Source organism: Trichosurus vulpecula, chromosome 4, assembly GCF_011100635.1.
Source record: "Trichosurus vulpecula isolate mTriVul1 chromosome 4, mTriVul1.pri, whole genome shotgun sequence".
In the NCBI taxonomy this organism is placed as follows: domain Eukaryota; kingdom Metazoa; phylum Chordata; class Mammalia; order Diprotodontia; family Phalangeridae; genus Trichosurus; species Trichosurus vulpecula.
The window spans coordinates 165,456,132-165,476,202 of NC_050576.1; the positions used below are offsets into that span (position 1 = coordinate 165,456,132).

At 43.9% G+C, this 20,071-nt stretch overlaps 1 protein-coding gene across 1 annotated transcript; it reads right to left on the reverse strand.

The window, feature by feature from the left end:
- Window positions 1-213: 213 nt before the first annotated feature.
- Window positions 214-19,987, reverse strand: C4H17orf78 (chromosome 4 C17orf78 homolog). Its single transcript, XM_036753690.1, is given in 7 exon segments — window positions 214-302; window positions 3,063-3,186; window positions 3,407-3,531; window positions 6,574-6,702; window positions 14,323-14,574; window positions 17,029-17,115; window positions 19,930-19,987. Coding segments are annotated over 7 exon segments (864 nt in total).
- Between the last annotated feature and the right edge of the window lie 84 nt (window positions 19,988-20,071).

A 20,071-nucleotide genomic window follows, 5' to 3' on the forward strand; every position in this document is an offset into this window, starting at 1 on the left:
AAAGGTAACTCTGAGTCCTGAACTCAAACTCTTCACTGGTGTTTAAAGTTTGATTTTAACATCAGCTGGCAGTGTTTAAGCTGTATAAGAAACTTCTATATTATGAGAATGATGGGGAGAAGACAGAATAGGAATATGGAACATGATATTCCATGATGTTCGGTGTAGAAGGCAGAGTAGAAGTCATCTGTCTATGCCTAGAAAAAGAGTTTTTCAGAAGGATGTCTGGTGAATAACAATGATCTCAGACGGCTTTTTGAGAGAAGATGAGTTGGCAGCCTCTGTCCTTTTGGGTCCAACCTAGAGAGCAAGAAGAAACGCACAAAATAATGGATACAAATAGGCCATTCCATGGGTCCAGGGTCCCTGTGATAGGGTTATTAACAGGAAGCATCATCTCTCCTATACTTCTGGGGTCATTTATTCCAACCTTTTGTGACCCATTGCTCCTGGTAAGAAGAAGCAGAGTAGCACATTGCATAGAACACTGGCCTTAGAGCTGAGGCCTGAGTTCAAGTCCCACCTCTGATACACTCTGGCTATGTGACCCTGAGCAAATCATTGACCTTCTCAGTGCTCTAGTTAACTCTCTAAGACTATGAGTTGCAGAGCAGGCACTAATTTGCATTGGTCAAAGGGACTTACACCAATGACATCACAGGTCTGGTTGAAAAAAATATAGGGAATGCTTTGGCTCCCTCTTCCAAGAAGGTATGGGAATGGTGTAGGTGTAGACAGGATATGACCTACAGCCCAAAGGGTCCATCTTTGGCTGACGTTCTCTATAATAGACAGAAAAGGTCCCTATACCTTCAACCACACTAAGAACCAAATGCTGATCCATGAGGACCTTATTTTATTTTCTGCATCAAGACCTAGATCAAACTAGCTACATTATCAAAAGCGGTGTTGATTTTAAGCCGAGTGGACCAGCCATTCTCTAATTCCTGCCCAGATGGGAATTCCACCTGTCTGCACTCCTTTGGATTTCTCCATCATGCTCCCAGGAACTTCATCATAGTTGCTTGTGTGTTGTCTTTCCCATGAGACTGCAGTCCTTGGGTCAGTTTTTGCCTTTCTTTGTATCCCCAGGGCTTAGCACAATGCCTGGCACACAGTAGGTACTTCATAAATACTTGTTGACTGAGATAGAACATTAAGGTTTGCAAAGGGCTTCACATGCATGATCTCATTTGAGCCACACAACAGTCCTGTGACAGAAGGGACTGCAGGTATTCTTATACTCGTTTCAAACATGAGGAATATGAGAAGTGAGATGATTTGTCTGTGGTCACACAGCTCCTAAAGGTCCAAGGCAGGATTCAAACCCAGGTCTTCCTGATGGTAAGTTCTCTGTTGTGTATGCACCATAATGCAGAGCTTAAAGCAGCTTCTGGAGGCAGGCAGCAGGAGTCACCATTACCACCTGGCCACCAAGAGGTCATCTGAGAAAGCTCCAGGAAAGCGGAGCAGGGAGTGATTCTCCACCATACATTCTGCATTGCAGACGGGCCTACTTTGTGTCTCCAGTGTATGACATTTCATTTCCAGCTTTCATTCCTTTTTTTTGCACAAGTTTAACAGAACTCTTTATTATCTTAGCTCTTTCTCTTAGAAATCCTTGAAGACCCAGCACAGGTGCTACCTCCTGTTCAAGAACTTTCTTAATCTCTCTCTCCCCACGCCCTGGTTGTTAGGGCTTTAGGTCCCCGAAACTATCCAAGGATGTTAGCTCTTTGAAGATGGAACTCTCTTTTTATTTGTTTTTGTATATCTGGTTGCACATGGTTGAAGCTTAATAACTGCTTGTTATTAAAGCAATGAATGAATCCACAATTTGTTTAAGCTTTAGAAGAATTAAATACCCCAATATTTTCAGTCCTGAGTGATACTGATAATGCTTTAGGGAAGGGAGAGAAGGGGTCTGGTCTCTCCTCCAAATCTTCCTTGTAGTCCAAAGTGCGGTCTACACCTGGAAAGAAGCTGGTTTAATCTGTGATGTCAGAAAGTGAACCTGGTTGTGGCAGCTGCACTATTTGTGTCAGACACCAGAGGGAGCCAGTAGCACACACAGCCCTGATGTATGATTGGGAAAGGAGCAGGAATAAGGAAGCCGCTTTGTTAAGAATTCCTAAAGGTTTGAAGTGCCTTCTGCTAGTACTGCCTCTAATGTGCCTGGTCAGGACCATAGTACCATAGACCTAGAGCTCCAAGAAGGCAGTTCTCAAAGACGTAGAGGTCATTTAGGAGGAAACTGAGGCCTGGGGCTGGTTCAGTTACTTGCCCACGATCACATGGACAACTAACAGATGCTAGTTTTTGAGGTTTGCAAAACACTATAAATGTGTTATCTCATTTGATACATGTGGAAGGTGCCGTTATTTTCTCCGTTTTACAGATGGAGAAATTGAGGCTGAGAAGTTAAGTGACTTGTCCAAGGTTATGCTGCTGTCAAGTGTCTGAGGCAAGATTTGAACTCAGGTCTTTCCAGATTCCAGGTCCAGCACACCATCTACTACACCCTCTAGCCACCTCACAATTAAGTGAATGGTAGAGGGTGTGATTTGAACTTTGGTCTTGGGTCCAAGTTCAATGCTCTTACTCGTGTTTGTCCTCCACTCTCAAAGCCATATACCATCCACAATGGCAGAATCACAGAATCTCAGTTTTGGAAGGGACCACTGAGTCCAACCTGTACTTGTCTGAGAATCTCCCCTCTGACATCTCCAACACAGTCAACTAGCCTTTGCTTAAAGACCTCTGGGTTGGCTGGGGGAGGCGGGGGGCGGACCCCACATGACCTCCCTAAGGCAGCCTATTCCACTTCTGGACTGCTGTCATTGTTGGGACATTTTTTTTTCCAAGCTATTTCTGCCACCTCTTCCCACTGATCCTAGTTCTGCCCTCTGGGTCCAGGGGTGAGAGGTCTGACTCATCCCTACCGCCCCCACCTCCTCCCGTGTGACAGCCCTCTAAACACTATTAGCTCTTAAACACTATTTGCTTATGAGGTGTTCTTGCCATGCAAATTGGGAACATTATGAAAAATATACAACTTTCCTTCTCAGGCTTTCCTGTTATTGGGTCTCCAGTTGCCCCAGGCTGGGGCCCTCCACCGATGCCATCTTCCTTCCACCTTCTCCACTGTTGACAATGGCACAAGTTCCTTGCTCCAGGACATACACTCTGAGGGCAGAATATTAAAGATGGTAATTTTACCATCAATGCCTCATCCCCTCCTCCCCTGTCAAAGAAAATGAGCCAACAGGTGTTATCTCCTCAAAAAGGATTCTTTGAAACCCAGTCTTTCCAGGGTAGCGTCACCGGGGTTGTGGGAGGATGATGGGCAAAAGATAGTCTCTCTAGACCCAGTAGGCCAGTGTTCCATTATGAGAAGCAAACTTACAGGGCAGGGGACTTCAAAAATGACAAACACCGTTATGGCTATTCTGCTGATCAGCAGGGTGATGGCAATCAGGGCCTTGACTACGATGCTCCATTTCTTCCTCAGAAGTAGGCCCTCATCTGTGTCTCAATGGACAAGGGAAAGGGAGAAGACAAGGTTGATCAGAATTGGAAAGGACTTTGGTAATCAGCCATAATAACAATAGCTGGCACTGATGTATGGATTTAACATCTGCAAAGTGTCGTACATGTGTTATGGTTGGATACTCATGACAACCCTGTGAGGAAGGTGCTTTTATTATCCTCAGTTTACAGATGGGAAAACTAAGGCTGAGGAAGTTAAGTGACTTGTCCAAAGTCAAACAGCTAGTAATGTGTCTGAGGAGGGATTTGAACTTGGGTCTTCCTGAGTCCAAGTCCAATGATCTCTATCCAATACCCCATTCAGTTGCCTGGGAATCCCTTTTAATCTATAAGGTGAAAAATATCATCCACCTCCTGAAAGAGATGATGAACTCAAGCAGAATGAATCCTGTATTTTTGGATATGGCCCATGTGGGAATTTGTTTTGCTGGGCTATACATATTTGTCACGATAGTTTTGACTTCCATTTTTTAATTGTTCAATTGGAAGGGAGACAGTAGGAAGGAGAGATAATAAATACTTGTAAAAAAAATTATAATAAAAAAAAAGAATCAGTCTAATTTCCTTGTTTGACAAAGGAGGAAATTGGAACCCAGAGAGGGGAGGGACTTGCCTGAGGTCACCCAGAAAAGATTTATTTTAGAGATAGGAGGAACCTTAAGGGCTATTCATTGGGTCGAACCATTTCTTTTTCTTTTTGATCGCTACAGGGAATGCCATATAAGCAAACTCCCTCTCCCAAAGGAGGTCAGCACTTGTTCTGTAGCTGAGATTCTTAGAGAGTTGGGGGAGGAGGGGATCTAAGGGTCACTTGCCCAGGGTCCAGGAATGTGCTGGGAAATGGTTCTCTGAAAAAAAAAAAAAAATATATATATATATATATATATATATATATATATATACATACACACACACATATATGTATGTATGTATGTATGTATATGGGCCACACTTTTAAGTTTAATCTGAGTTACTAACATTTTCTCTATTGCTTTGTTCAATCAAAACAAGAGACGAAATAAGAAATCAAGCCCTGACTTATAGCATTTGCTGATTTCCGAGGTGTAAATAAACGTTCGCACTGGAAACTTAACAACAGACTCTCTCGGGTTGAGCTGGTTCCAGCATAGCCCTGCCAGGGTCATACAAACAGTGCGTCAGGGGTGGGATTTGAACCCGTCTTCCTGACTCTGACTCAGGCTCTCTATCTACTCTGCCATGCTGCATCTCACCTACTCATTTTACAAGGGAGGAGCCTGGGGCCCAGAGAGGCATCATTTGCCTGAGTCAGACAGATCTGAAGATCACAGGCTCTATCTGTAGCTACATCTCAGAGACCATATTCCAACCTAGATGTCTCTGGCTCCAGATCCTATGTACTTTCCACTAGATCCCAGCTGCTTTTCTATAAACTCAAGGGGTCTCTTGGCTTAGACTTGGGGTGAAATCAGATTCCTTGAGCTTCCCTCAGAGGTTGAATATCTTATTCATTCTCAAGTCCTCCATTCCTCAGTCTCACTGCCCCTTGTACGTCACCCCATATCCTGTCAATCACTTAGCCCTGTCAGCTCTGCCTTGGCAACATCTCTCCTCTGACATTGCTAACACCTTAATTCATGCCCTCATCGCCTCATGCCTGGACTACAGCAATAATCTGCTGCTTGGTGTCCCTGCCTTAAGTCTCTGCCCATTTCAGTCCATCCTCCACTCAGCTTTCACAGCGATCTTCCTAAAGCATAGGTCTGACCATGTCAACCTCCTACATCCCCTCAATAAACTCCAGTGGCACTCTATGTATTACCTACAGGATAGGTTACCTACCTTAGCAGGGGATAGGAGGATTTAATCCAACCCTCTCATTTTATAGATGGGAAAACTGAGGCTCAAAGTAGGGAGATATCTTGCCATCAGGATATATGGCTAGGGAATATCAGAGGCAGGATTTGAACACAGGTCTTCCTGAGTATAAGTGCAGTATTTCAGAGGCAGCTGGGTGGGAGTCAATAAAGTCCTGAGTTCAAATCCAACCTCAAACATTTTGTAGCTGTGTGGCCCTACTCAGTTCCCTCAACTGTAAAATGGGGATAATGATAATGCCTTCTTCCCAGGATTGTTGTAAGGATAAAATGGGTTAATATTTGAAAAGTGCCTGGCATATAGTAGGTGCTTAATAAATGCATATTTCATTTTATCCCCCATCCCAACCTGCATCTTGCAGCTCAACTTCACCTACATTGAGGACAGTGTCTTTGGCCGTCGGTGATGTCAGAGTGCAAAGTTCCCAGGACCTATGTGTATGCTTAGGTAAGCTAATGTTCCCAAGTGGCATAGTAGATAGGAGGGTGCTCATGGAGTCAATCAACAAATCAAAAATGTGTTAACTGCTTACTACATGTTGGGCCCTGAGGATACAAATGCGAAAGTTTAATAAAAAACAGTTAAGAGAGAGCTAGGTTTGAATCCCACTTCTGATAGACTATTTTACAGGGCAAGTCACCTCCTCTCTGATTCTCAGTTTCATCAACCATAAAACGGTGATTCTAGTACTCATCTCACTGGGTTGTTAGGAGACTCAAATAAGATAATGAATGGAAAGTGATTTTTAAAGTTTGAAGTACTCGTGTATAGCAAGTCTGCCTTAGGGTCAGGAGGTCCTGGATTCAAATCTTGCCTCTGACACATATTGGCTGTATGTAATTTCTCTGTGCCCCAGGCATTTTTCTAAAACTATCAAGTTGTCCATGAGTTGCTGAGTTATATTGGTGAAACATGTTTCAGTACCCAGAGTTCCCTGTAATCATGAAATTGAAGGTATGGATTATAGGTAAATAAGTAAATAAATAAATGTCAGTTATTCTTCTAATTATCATTAAATACAAACTTTGTGTTTATCACAAGCCTCCAGAAAACTTTCGAAGAGTTTTCTCAAAGAGGCCCAGGTTCTTGCTGGATTCCCCTTATTTCTCTTCCCCTTTGCCCAGCTTCATGCTCTGCCTCGCTGTCCCATAGAGAGATAACCATTACCAGGAACAGGCATCTTCTCCTCTTGGCTGTTCTCAGTAGTGGTAGTGATGATGGCAGTTGTTGATGGTCTCTCTAAGGAGGCCTTCACCACTGGATAGAACTCACAGTTGGAAATATTGGGAAAGAACACTAGAGAGTGAGAAACATTGAAGTAGAACATTTGACAGTGTTCTGCTCAGTTTTCCTCATCAGCCAGCAACATCCCAGGTATACACACAATCAGCTACACCATGACCTCATGGATCCAGCCCACAGGCACAGGGTATGGGCAGAAGGCAGTGACAGGGTGAATGAGGACAGAAATATTGAGTAAATAACCAAAGGAGGCCAGTGATTGCAGGAAGGTTAGACCAGGGGAACGATGATATCTGGCTGGTATTATCACTCTCAGGGTGATAGTAATAAGGTCATTGTTGGGAGTTACCCTGCAGCATGTTTGTTTGTTTGTTTGTTTTTCTGAATGAAGAACTCTGAAGTTCAAGGCACTGGGAGAAGGTGAAGCTGCCACCCCAGCCTCTGCTGGACTAAATTCTACTGAATGCTCTGAAAAGTGCTTGGAAGAACACAGGACATGTTGGTATGGGGAGGAAGGAGCAGTGATTCAGCACTGCAAGCTCCTTAAATCAGAGGGTGCTTCTGGGGTTCAGCTCACCCCAGGCCCTCTGCCTTCCAACAGGGCTAGGACCAACCCATTTGGAGGAGAAAAGCCCTTTCCATTCTTAATGGTGCCATGACACTCCTTGGTCATGGTATCTAGAATTGGGAGAGACCTTAGAGGTCGTCTAATCCAACTCCTTCATTTTGCATGGTGCCTGGGAGGGGCAAAGAGCACTGGATTTGAAGCCAGGACCCGGATTTTTTACTTCATGGCCTCAATTTCTTTATATGTAAAATAAGGAGCTTGGACTAAGGTCCTTCTAGCTCTAAAACATAGGATCCTATGAAGTCCAAAATGGTATGACTTCCCAGGGTCACCCAGGAAAGGAGCAGAACCTAAGCGTAGATGCTCTAACTCCAAACTCAGCCCCGCTTTGTGACTGTACCCTACTATACAGCATTCTGGAAAAGGTTCTGTTCCTAAGTTCTGTTTTCTGTTTTTAACCTAATTCATCCTGTAAGAACCTGAATCTATAAAAATAACACTGGAGATGCCAGGCCAGGAGGCCTGGAGAATGGCAGATTACTTTGATGCATCAAGCATGATACATATGGTTCCAGAAGAAAAGAGGTTTTACCCTCAAGAGTTTTCCACCTATTCTAGAACTCTGGGTTGTCATGAAAAGAGAAACCATGCTGACAGAGGTAGGCCTGAGAATCCAGAAATTACAAAAGAAAAGCAGAGAAACTGGGCAATTTCTATGTGATGAGTCTGTCAGTGAATATTCAGTTTTAAGCTTATAAATGCACTAAGACTTCTGGTGCTTTTCCCCTCCAATTAGGATGTGAGTTTCTTAAGAGCAAGTAATGTTTCCCCCTTTCTCTTTGTAACTTAGCACAGTTCTTGGTGCATAGTAAATTTCAAAAAATAATCTTTTCATTCATTCGTCACTGACATTGAGAGGAAGAAAATCTTTTGTTTCCTTTTTTCTGGCCCTTCCTAAGAGCTATAGTCCCACTCTAAGTTGATGGTATTTCATAGGATCATAGCTTTAGAGGCAGATAGAACTTTGGAGGCCACCTAATCCACTGTCCTCATTTTACAGATGAAGACCTAAGTTACAAATCTTGCCCAGGGACACCCAAGTATTAAGTAGCAGAACATGTTCTTCCCCAACCTAAGTCACTGTTGAAAAGTCCAGCTTTTAGGGACAAATGGTTGGTGTATTTTTACTCCTGCTTAACTTATATGTAAATCCACATGTCAGTATTTGCAACTCGAATTTCTTAGCTGTCATCTGCCGTGGGAGGCGACTGGAGGGACCCCTCCAGTTAAAGATTCTTTATTCCCTGGAGAGAATGGATGAAAATACGTTGCTGATTTTTCTTTAGCTAAAACTTTCAGAAGTCAGGCTAAAGTAGAAGAAAAGATACTGTATTCAGTATCTTTCCAGACGCCCTAGGGTCAGGTTTTAGAAATGCCACCCACTGGCTGCTTGACCATTCAATTCAATAAACATTTATTAAACACTTATGTGTGCCAGGGGAAAATGATAATCTCTCTAAGCCTCAGTTGCCTCTACTACACACCTACTTAAATGAATTATGAGTAAAAACCCTCACTCAAATGGAAAGCCTGGAAGAAGAGCAGAGAAAAGTACACTTCTATTCCTAATTTCCAGGGTCACACGGCTAGGAAGAGTCTGAGGCCACATTGGAACTCAGATCTTCCTGACTCCAGGTCCAACACTGTATCTACTGCACCACCTCCTTTCCTCCTCTCTCTCCTTCCCCGGCTAATTATGACGTGGGGAGAGGGGACCAAAAAGCACCTGCCTCTTCAGGCTGCTGGTCAGGACCAGCCACATCCTTGGGTTGAATCCATCTTTCCCACTCTGGTGGGCAGAGCCACGGATCAGCACTAGGCCTACCAGCTATTCCATTGGATTCAATTCAGCAAGGATTTATTAAACACGTATTGTGTGCCAAGCCCTGTGCTGGATGTTGAGGATACAGTGACAACAATGGTGCATGGGTATGGAATATTACACTGAGTGTCCGACATGGTTGAGGTGTTGGTTGGTTTTGCTAAGCTGCTTTTTCAACTCTTTCTTTTAAAATCTTTATTAAGGGATAGCTCTCTGGGAGGGGTAAGGGGCTAGGATTAGTGTTTGTAAATGAAGATAATGTAAGACTGCTAGTTAGTATAGTAGATAGGAAGGCTGGCTGTGGTGTCAGGAAGACCTGAATTCAAATGTCTCAGATGCTTACTGGCTGTGTGATGCTGGGCAATTTATTTAACCTCACTTAGCCTCAGTTTCTTTGTGTGTAAAATGGGGATAGTATTAGAACCTGGGTCAGCTAGGTGGCACAGTAGATATAGTACCAGGCCTGGAGTCAGGAAGACCTGGGTTTGAATCCAGCCTCAGACACTTACTAGCTATGTGACCCTGGGCAAGTCATTTAACCCTGCTGGCCTCAGTTTCCTCATCTGTAAAATGAGCTGGAGAACTACTCTAGCATCTTTGCCAAGAAAACACCAAAAAGGGGTCACAAGGAGTCAGACAGGACTGGAAGTGACTAAACAACAAAAACAACAAATTAAGATCTACCTCATGGGACTGTTGTGACGGTAAAATAAGATAATATGTATAGCATTTTGCAAAACTTAAAGAACTATAGAAATTCCAGCTGTTATAATTGTATAGAAGCAAGATATCAATAAAAATAAAATATAAAAAGTAAGAGACTCCAAAAATATCAGACAAGTGGGCAAGTCATTCAATACCAGAAAGCCTCAGTTTCCTCATCTGTAAGACAGGATGAACTTACTTCCGGGGGTGGTTGTGAGGATCAAATGAGATAATATTTATAGAGCATTTTGCAAACCTCAAAGAACTATATAAATGCTATCGCTATTATTATTAATTTGTGCTATCTATTTCATAGGATTATGCAACCCAAACTAGAAAATGAACCCCACTTTCAGAACCTCCCCTCTACCAAAAGCCCCATTGACAAAAGAGTTAAGTCAGGAGATAGTTATTCAGTTTACTGAATTTTAGTTTCATTTGAATGGTGAGCCTGCCTAATCAATGGGGTATAAGGCTGACAGGGGTACTTAAGTGTGTCAGGGTTACCTCTGCTCTTGAGGGTCTGGATCCTCAGCCTTGTGGGTTCAGAATCTCCATTTCATTCATGGAGTATTAGGGCTGAAAAGGCTTCAAAGGATCAAGAACCAGGCTTTGCCCTAGATGAACTCCAAAGTCCCTTCCAGCTCTAAATCCTATGACCCTTTGATCCCATGATCCCATCCATAATCCCTGGTCCCAAATTTTTGGGTCTTGGGACCTCTTTACATTCTTAAAACAAAAGAGCGTTTGTTTATGTGGGTTAGATCTATCAATATTTACTACATTAGAAACTAAAACATCTTATTGTTATTAAACAGATAGTTTTGACTTTCTGGGGACCCCCAGGAGTCTTTTGACCTCACTTTAAGAACCACTGGTCCAGTCTAACTCTTCAAGAAGAGGAAAGGGAGGCCAGTGGGGGAGGGTCACTTTTCTAACATAACCTGAGGAGCAGGAGAGCCCACATCTCCTCCCTCCCAGGCTTATTTAGTTTGTCCTGGGGGTGATAAGGCCCTAAGAAGTTGATTCATGATAACCAAACTCACAGAAGTCCTGTTAATAAATGCCAATTTATTGATTGACAATGGAAATAATATCTATTATGTGGATTAAAGAGCTGTACTTTCCTGGTGCAAACCTGATCACATTTCTCTCAGACTCTCTCCTTCAGTGCTCTCATGTTTCTGTCCAGCCCAGTTCTGCTGGCTATTTCTAGGATTCTGAGCTGGGGCAGCCCCTGCCCCAACAACTGGTCTCTTGGGGGGTGCATTGAGTCACTGAATTCTCTTGTCTAAATGTGGAAAATCTCTTTCCTTCTTACTTCAGCCACCATAGACAGGGTTTGAATGTTTCAAACAGAGCTTTTACCAGGAAACTAAGGGAAAAGCCAGTCCCCCAAGACATAAAATCATGCTTGCAGAATCCATATTCTTTAATTAATGTTTAGCCATTAGCTGGCTTAATCTGGCCCACAGTTCCCTGGGCATGCTCTCTCTCACACGTGTATACAAGTCCCCACTTCTTTTTCCATTCACAACCTTGCCTGTCCTGTTTAATTTAGCAATAGCATATTTGCTAGTTGTCAATTTGTCACCCTTCATTGTGGTTTGGCTTTTTCACAATCTAGCAATATGTAATGAGTCATAAAACTGTTCTTGCCCTTTGACCCAGTCAGTGATCCCACTACAAGGACTATACCCTAAAGACCATGGAATTGTGGATTTAGAGCTCTAAAGGATCTCGGAGGATTAGTCCATCCCTCTTCAAGTTTTGGAAACTGGGCCTCAGAGAGGGAAAAGCCTTGCCCAAGGCCACACGCATAGTAAGTGGTAGGACCAGAGAGGCAGCTTGATGACAAGGTAGATAGAGTGTTGGATCTGGTGTCAGGAAGGCCTGAATTTGAATCCTTTCTCAGACACTTGTAAGCTGTGTGATCCTGAGCAATCTCTCCATGCCTCAGTCTCCCTATCTGCAAAATGAGAGAGTTGGAGTTACTGGCCTCTAAAATCCCTTTCACCTCTCAATCTATGATCTTATGAAATTAAGTCATCTCACTGCAGACCCAGAGTTCCTTCCATTACATCACGCCTATGTGTACAAGGGTATTATATCCCATCTTATTCATAGTAGCAAAAAATAATAGTTACATGTCTATAATGACTTAAGGTTTGCAAAGAGCTTTACAAATATAGCATTTGATTCTCACAATAATCCTGAGAGGTGGGTAATACATTATACATCCTTATTTTACAGATGAGGGAATTGAGGCAGACATGTTAAGTGACTTGCCCAGGGTCACACAGTTAGGAAGAGTCTGAGGCCACATTTGAACTCAGGTCTTCCTGACTCCGGGTCCAACACTGTATCCACTGCACCATCTCCTTTCCTCCTCTCTCCCTCCCCAGCTAATTATGAGGTGGGGAGAGGAGACCAAAAAGCACCTGCCTCTTCAGGCTGCTGGTCAGGACCAGCCACATCCTTGGGTTGAATCCATCTTTCCCACTCTGGTGGGCAGAGCCACGGATCAGCACTAGGCCTACCAGCTATTCCATTGGATTCAATTCAGCAAGGGTTTATTAAACACCTATTGTGTGCCAAGCCCTGTGCTGGATGCTGGGGATATGGAACCAGTCTGTCTTCAAAGGAATAAGTACAAAATATATTCAACGTAAAAACAAAATGGTTAACCAGGGAGAGGGAGTGATTATGGCTCTAATCCCTGGAGAGACCAAGAATAGCCTCTTGGAGAAGGTGACTCTTGAGGTGAGAGGGCTTCAGGAGGAAGAGGTTAAAGGGGGAGAGCATTCAGAGAGCCTATTGAAAGGAACTGAGGTGGGGACAGAATGATGTGTTTCAGCTGAGTCTGAGCCCTCTGGCTTCCCCCTGAGCTTCTGGTGTGCAAAGATGTATGCAAAGGCTGGAGAGGAGAATGAGCTGAGGGCAAGTCATTGGTTGGGAAAAAAACCCAACAAAGTCTGGAGTCAGATTGTGGTTCATATGTCAAACAAATGAGTTTGTGTTTGATCCTGGAGGCCATAGCGGGTCAGGGAAGCCTCTTAAGTAGGCGAGTGACATCTTCAAAGTGGTACTATGATTTTAATTGGTTTGTTAGGCCATTGCTGGCTGCCCAAGTGCAGACTGACAGCTCAGTCAGCCAGTGACAGGGCTCAAGAAAAAAAAACTGGATGCAATCCGCTTCCGGAATTTTCATTTGCCGCATTAATACAAACATCATTAATACAAGCATCTACCTTTGCTCCTGGTCTACAGGTTCTTATCCTTTCACAGAGGACATTCACTTGGCCTTGTCTGTCTATCTCACTTTTCCTTAGTTTGTAACACCCACCTGATGTAACACTCACCTCCTTTGGTGAGCGGATTGTTAAATTTTCAGTGTGGGTATTTGTACCTTGAAAATTACCTAATGCTACAAATCAGAATTCCAGAATGTTAGAACAGAATTAATTGCAAGAGCACTTGGAAATCAAGCCAACCTTTCATTTTATGGAAGAGGAAAATGAGATCTAGAGAGGGAAAATAACTTGCCGGGTCCACTGACTGCTAGTCCACGAGTCCTTGTCCTCTAAGAATTCGCAGTCTAGTCGGGGAGACAATACACATGTGTGTGCACACACAGACTTAATGAAGAACCTAAGGCTTACGAATAACATGAAGCAACAATGTTTCAAATAAATGCAGAATAAGAGACACATTTTTTGGACATAATAACAATTGCTAACATTTTTTGGGGGGGCAGGGTAATTGGAGTTAAGTGACTTGCCCAAGGTCACACAGCTAGTACACGTGTTAAGCATCTGAAGCCAGATTTGAACTCAGGTCCTCCTGACTCCAGGGCCAGTGCTCTACTCACTGCACCACCTAGCTGTCCCTAATTGCTAACATTTTTATAGAACCTACTACGTGCCAGATGCTTTACAGTTATTGTCTCATTTGTTCTATACAACAATCCTGGGAGGTAAATACTCTTATTATCCCCATTTTACAGATGTGGAAACTGAGGCAGATTGGGGTTAAGTGACTTGCCCCAGGTCATACAAGTAGCAAGTGTCTGAGACCGGATTTGAACTCAGGTCTTTCTGACTCTAAGCTGGGCACTGTATCCATCGTGCTGCCTAGCTGCATCTGATATAATGTATTCAATATGCTTCTGACTCTCCCAGATTTTGCCACCATGCTTTTCACCATGGACCTGGGGCCTTCTCATGATTAATATCTCTCTGCCATGTGGGCCCCCTTCTCCCATTGGTGATCTTCTTTCAGGGCCTCCACTTTGGAGACTACCCAGGCCAGCCATATTTAATGCCCCTCCCTGGATGTGTCTCTGACTCTGTAGAATTTGGTACCATCCCTGAAGCAGGGACCCCTTCAGGCCTCCTTTATGTGTGATCTTCCTCTATTAGAATATAAGGTCCTTGAGGGCAGGGACTGTTTTTTCCTTCCTTTGTATCCCAGTCAATGACTCAGAGACCTCCTCCAAACCAAGGTCCCTGTGCCTCACCTTGGGCGGTAAGATGGAGTCCAGCCTGGAACCACAATTTGGGTGCTGTAGATAAGTAGCAGCATGGCTCAGTGAGGTTGTCCTGGGGTGGAGCAGTGATGACATTCAGGCTTTTCAAGGTATACCTGGCCTTTGGCCTTTCCTCTGAATCCTGAAGATTTACTGTCACTTTGCTCCCTGAGCCAAGGCACTGCAGGGTAGCCACTGTCTAGTTTTGGCCCGGTACATCCCTTTTGGCTTCTCCCTGGGCTTCTGGAAGGAGAAGTGGGCAAAGGTAAAAGAAGACAGCCAGTTCTCAGTCTGAGCAGTGTTGAAGGCTGGATGAAATCCCTCTGAAGAACTACCAACCTCTCCTGCAGCTTGCAAATCAAGTGGAAACTCTAGCTGTTTCATCTTTCCTTTTACCTTCCCATTTTTCCTCCCCTCTCCTCTCCTGTTCTCTCCTTCCCTCCTCATTCCTCCTCCTCTCTCCTCCATTCTTCTCCCCTCTCCTCATCTCTTCTCCCTTTCCTTCCTCTTTCTTCTTCCCCTCCCTTCTCCCCTCTTCTCCTCTCCTCTCTTCTTCTCTCCTTCCTTTCTCACTCCTCCTTCCCCCTCCTCTTCCCCTCCCTTTCTTTCCTCCCCCTTCTTCCCTACTTCTCCTTCTCCCCTTTCTTCACCTTCTTCTACTCCCCTTCTTGTCCCCTCCCCTCTTTTTCCTCTCTTCCCTTTTCTACGTCCCTTTCCTCCTCTGCTCTCTCCTTTCTCCACCCTTACTTTCCCCTCTTCCCCACCTTCTGGATTGCCTCCTTTCTCTCTTCCCTTTTCAGCATGCTCCTCCCCGATTTTAAAAGATCCAGATGTATGCCTGCACAGCACCCAACCCAGAACAACATAGTTGTTAACCTAATCTTCCCTCCTTTATGTTTTCATAGACAGCCATCCTGACAGTTCCCTGGAGGAAGAGGCTAATAGCTGGGGCTGGCACTCTGCCTGATAAAGCAGGTGGATACTTCAGTGTTGTGATTTTGTGTGATGTGGTTGTTGCCCCTGGTTTCCTCCCCTTCTTGCTCTGCTGTCTTGCTATCAACAATCTCTTTATTATCCTCTGTCAAAACTTTCTTTCCCCATAATGAGTGAGTGTGGGGATATTAAGGCCTAGGAAGGTGTATTAGGAGGGCAGAGTTTATAATCTCAAAGAGGATCATATACATGTCTGAAAGGTTTGGAACCGCCGGATATAAGAAACTCTCAAAGTAGAAGGCAGAAGAATCAAAACATATATTTAGGCTCCACAGTAACCAACCCATGAACCAGCAACCCCATTTTGATATATTGATCAAAAGCTTCCAGGCCCAATAAGTACGCCTTGAAAGAGTAACCAGGAGGCTACAGAGAAGCATGATTGCGTAAAGCAAAATCATGCTTCCTCCTCTATGGTAAAAAGATTACCCACTGGCCTGAAGTCCTTGTTCAACTTCCTCCCGTAGGTCAGCTCTGCCACTGGCAGCTCCGGCTGTGGCTGTGGCTGTGGCTGTGGCTGTGGCTGTGGCTATAGCAGCCTCTGGCTCCAACAGGAGCTGCTTTTAACCATCCGGCTTCTGCGGGGAGGGGGGGAGGGTAAGGTACGCCGGGGAAAGCACAGGTTCTTTCAATCTGCTTAAGCAAGGTGAAGGGGTTGACCAGGAAAGCACAGGTTCTTTCCATCAGCTTAAGCAAGGTGAAGGGGCCGACAAGCTTACTCCAGTCCAACATACAAACAGCATTCAGTTCAGGGGAAAAAGCCAGACTAGTCAAGGGCACTTGTTGACTAAGTGCTAAGGAGCCCATTTTTGGTTGCCAACACAGAAGGCCATGTTGATTAGGCCAAATTTGTACAGGCTGGGGGTGGGGGGCAGAAAACAGGTGGCTGAGGAGGTCGCAAAGGTGTGAACAGCCCAGGGCTTCATAGGGATGAAGCTGTGAGATCCAAGTAAATAATGATTTGAATGATAAGGGTTAATTATTCCCTCTCCATACTCCTGGGCTTCATCTCAGGATCATAGATTTAGTTACAAGGGATCTTAGAGATCATTTAGTCCAAATCCCATCAATTAGCAGATGAAGAAACTGAGGCCCAGAGGTGAGGTCACTTTGCTAGAATTGCACAGGTAATAAGTAGCAGAAGGAAGAGTTACACTAGGGCCTTCCCGCTCCCCAAAGTCAGCACTCTTTCCATTGTATTCTTCTTCTTCCCTGGTTTATATTTGGCTCTGGGACTGAGGACCAAGGCAGGTTTCAATATGTTCCTAATTTTTTTTAACTTAAATTGTTTTTTTAAATTACAAAATCAGTTTTTTATGCTTCCCAAGGCACCCTTTTAACTCTCACTTCTTCCTGTCATGAATCTTGAGGCCAAATTCTCCGTTGGAGGAAGCATATCTCTTCTCTGATGTTGGTCACTTCCCCTCCCCAGGTATGTCTGGTATCTGGGCCTTCTTCACGTTTGTGCTCTGGCCTCCCCTCGTCTGACTGGCAGTGAGACCCATAGGGTAGGCATGAAGCTACAGTCCTCCCCAAGATTATGCTTGCTATGTAATTAGCTTAAAAAGCATTCAATGAGGCCCTCCTTGGAAAGGCAGACCTTCCACATAATTAATCTTCAGGATTCAGGTAAGGAGAAGCCCCCCTTCCAAAGGAAAAATTCTCCAGAAAAGGGAAGTGACTTTCTAAGGTAAGTCCTCCTACCTTGTATCAACAGCACTTTGATGCTTCTCATGTCCTTTGGGAATAGTCCAGGAAGCTGCTGTACTTGACAGCTACTGCCTTTGAGTTCTGAGGAATGTGGATAGAGGAAAACCAGTGTTTCCTGAAGGTCTACTCAGTAGATGCCTGGATGCTCCGAGGGTTGTAATAATAATGATAAGGGGTTATTCTGTGTTCTGACCATCTCCATCCCATTGGAAACTTGGACTCCTCTGAGTTTGGTAGGTGAGCTTTTGCCATATGTTGCCAGGGCTCTGGCCTCCAGCATGTTCCCTGGCTATTTTCTCACCATGCCTCATCATGTGGGCACTTTCCTCTCCCTTCCCTTCACCTGTGCCCCACTAATTTTCAATTGGACCACATAAAGACTCATTTATGTGTTGTCTTCCTCCATTAGAATATAAGCTTTTGGAGGTCAGAGCTATCTTGCTTGCTTTATTATATCTCTAGGACTTAGCACAGTGCATGGCATTAGCATGGTGCTTAATACATTATTGCTTTGTCTGTCGTCTGTCTAGAGCATCTATCTTTCTTCTATCTACATGGCACTATTACATACCATCTCATTTGATTCTTTTAAAAAGTCATTTAATTTCTTTGTACCTCAGTTTCCTTATCTGTAAAGTGAGTGAGTTGACTTAAATAGCCTCTGAGGCCCCTTCCTGCCCTAGATCTGAGATCTTTTCATCCTGGGATTATATGACTTTGGATCACACTTGTTTGAGCCTGTCCTATTACTCTGCTAGACGCTGGGGATGCATCTTCAGTGCATTTTGCATCTCCCCTTTGTCTAACATGATGATCTGTATAACACAGCCACTTAATAAACGTCAAATTACATTTCATTGAATCAAATAAGCTTGAGGTCACAGATTTAGAAGTAGAAGGGGACCTTAGAAGGCATCTTGTCCACACCCCTCATTTTATAAATGAGGAGACAAAAGCACAGAGAGGATGAGTGAATTGTCCAAGGTCACCCAGGTCATGAGGGTTAGAGCCCAGATTCTAGCCGAGGTCTGACTTGGAATCTAACACTACTTCCACCCAACCGAGTATTCCATCCCAGAATGGGGCCCAGATTGAGTAATAAGCTGGTAGATCCTATTTTCATGTGGTTAGAGGTAGAGAGAGGGGAAGAGTATTGACTACACAGGTATACAGGCTAGGCATTGTCCTTATGGTATAGTTGGAAAAACTGAGACTCACACAGGTTACATGACTTGGCTATTAAACAGAGCTGGGTTTTCTGCTCTCTAGGCCAGAGGTCTCTGTCCTCAAAGAACTTACAGTGTAGTTAGAGAGACCAATACACACACAAGAAAAAAGAGTTACAAAAAGAAGAATGAATATTTACATCACAACAAATAAACAAATATGAATGAATCCAGTATACTAGAAATGCTGGGGGGAGGAAGAGAAGGGGAGAAAGTAAAGGAGGGGTTGGACCATATGAAGATTGCTGGAAGGACTGAGACTATTTCAACTGAAGAAGAGAAAGCTCAGGGAGAACATGATAACCTTTTCCTAGAACAGAGGTTAGATTTGTTCTGTTTGTGACCAGAGGGCAGAAGCAGATGGGAGTGGCAAAGAGGCACTGGCTTGGTGCCAGGAGAAGTTTTCTCTAAGAAATAGAGCAGTTAAAAGAGAGGATTAAGGGGCAGCTAAGTGGCACAGTGAGTAGAGCACCGGCCCTGGAGTCAGGAGGACCTGAGTTCAAATCTGACCCCAGACACTTGACACACTTACTAGCTGTGTGACCTTGGGCAAGTCACTTAACCCCAATTGCCCTGCCCCCCCCAAAAGAGAGAGTTGGTTGTTACCCCTCATGGAACTTCTTCAAGCAAAGGTTGAATGATCCGTTATCAGGGATGTTGAAGCAGGAATTATTTTTCATGTACAAGCTGATTGCCAAGATCCCTTTCTACTTTGAAATTCCATAATTCTGTGAGTTGGGAGGCAGAGGAAGGCCTGTCCACCATATTCGCACCTCTATTTTTTCTACTCTTGCTTCCTTTCCCTTCTGTTCCCTATCTGACCTGTTTTAATAAAGAGAACTTCAGACAGCTTTTTGGGTATAACTTTGAATAGGATACCTCTATGTAAGTCCTCTCACCCACAGGTCATAACAAATATGACTACACATGACTCACAAAGAAGTTGTGGGTTTTCTTCATTACTATGTTTGTAATGGCTACACCTATTTCCACTTGGCCTCAGGCTGGACTAATGTGCTTTGGAGAGGATCTTTTTCAGAATGCTTTCAAAATTATGAAGACAAACAGTTTCCAGAAACTAGCAGTGATGCTATCATTCATTCATTCATTCAATCAATGCGTATTAAGCATCTTCTAAGTGCCAGGTGGCAGTTTGAAATACTGGGGCTACAATGAAAGGTAAAAAGACAATCCTTGCTCTCAAGGAGCTCACACTCTCAAGTACTCACAGCTCACATCCATATAGATGTATCAGTGTATCTTTGCCCAGCTATGCAAACAGCCAAGCTATAGAAAGGATAAATTGGAGATAATCAACAGAAGGAAGGCACTAGAATTAAAGGGGATTGGGAAAGACTAATATATGGGTTACAGAGCAAGTGCATGATGGGTAATGGATTGAGTGATCTAACATGATCCTCATATTCATGACAAGACCAAAGAAGATAATGATATTCTATTTGCCAAAGAGCTTCTATCACTGAAGAAACTCCTCCCATCTGTCTGATTCAGGTTAGCACAGTCCTATCCAAAGGCAGGGGGATGATAATCTTCGGAGTATTTTGTCCTTTGCATTCTCTATGTTTCCACTGCAGCAAACAAAGGAAATTTTATGGACTAACCCTTTAAGGTTGAAATCTACAGGGTGTAAGATAAGAAAGGTCCTTACCTTTCTGATTGGCATCATAGGCTGCAAAAATCAGGCTAAAGAACAGAATTGTGTCCATGTTAGCAACAGAACATGTTCCGCTTTGGGTAGCTGATCTGCCAGGGCTGCTGTGGGAGTCCAGCCAGGCTGCTGGGCTGCACCC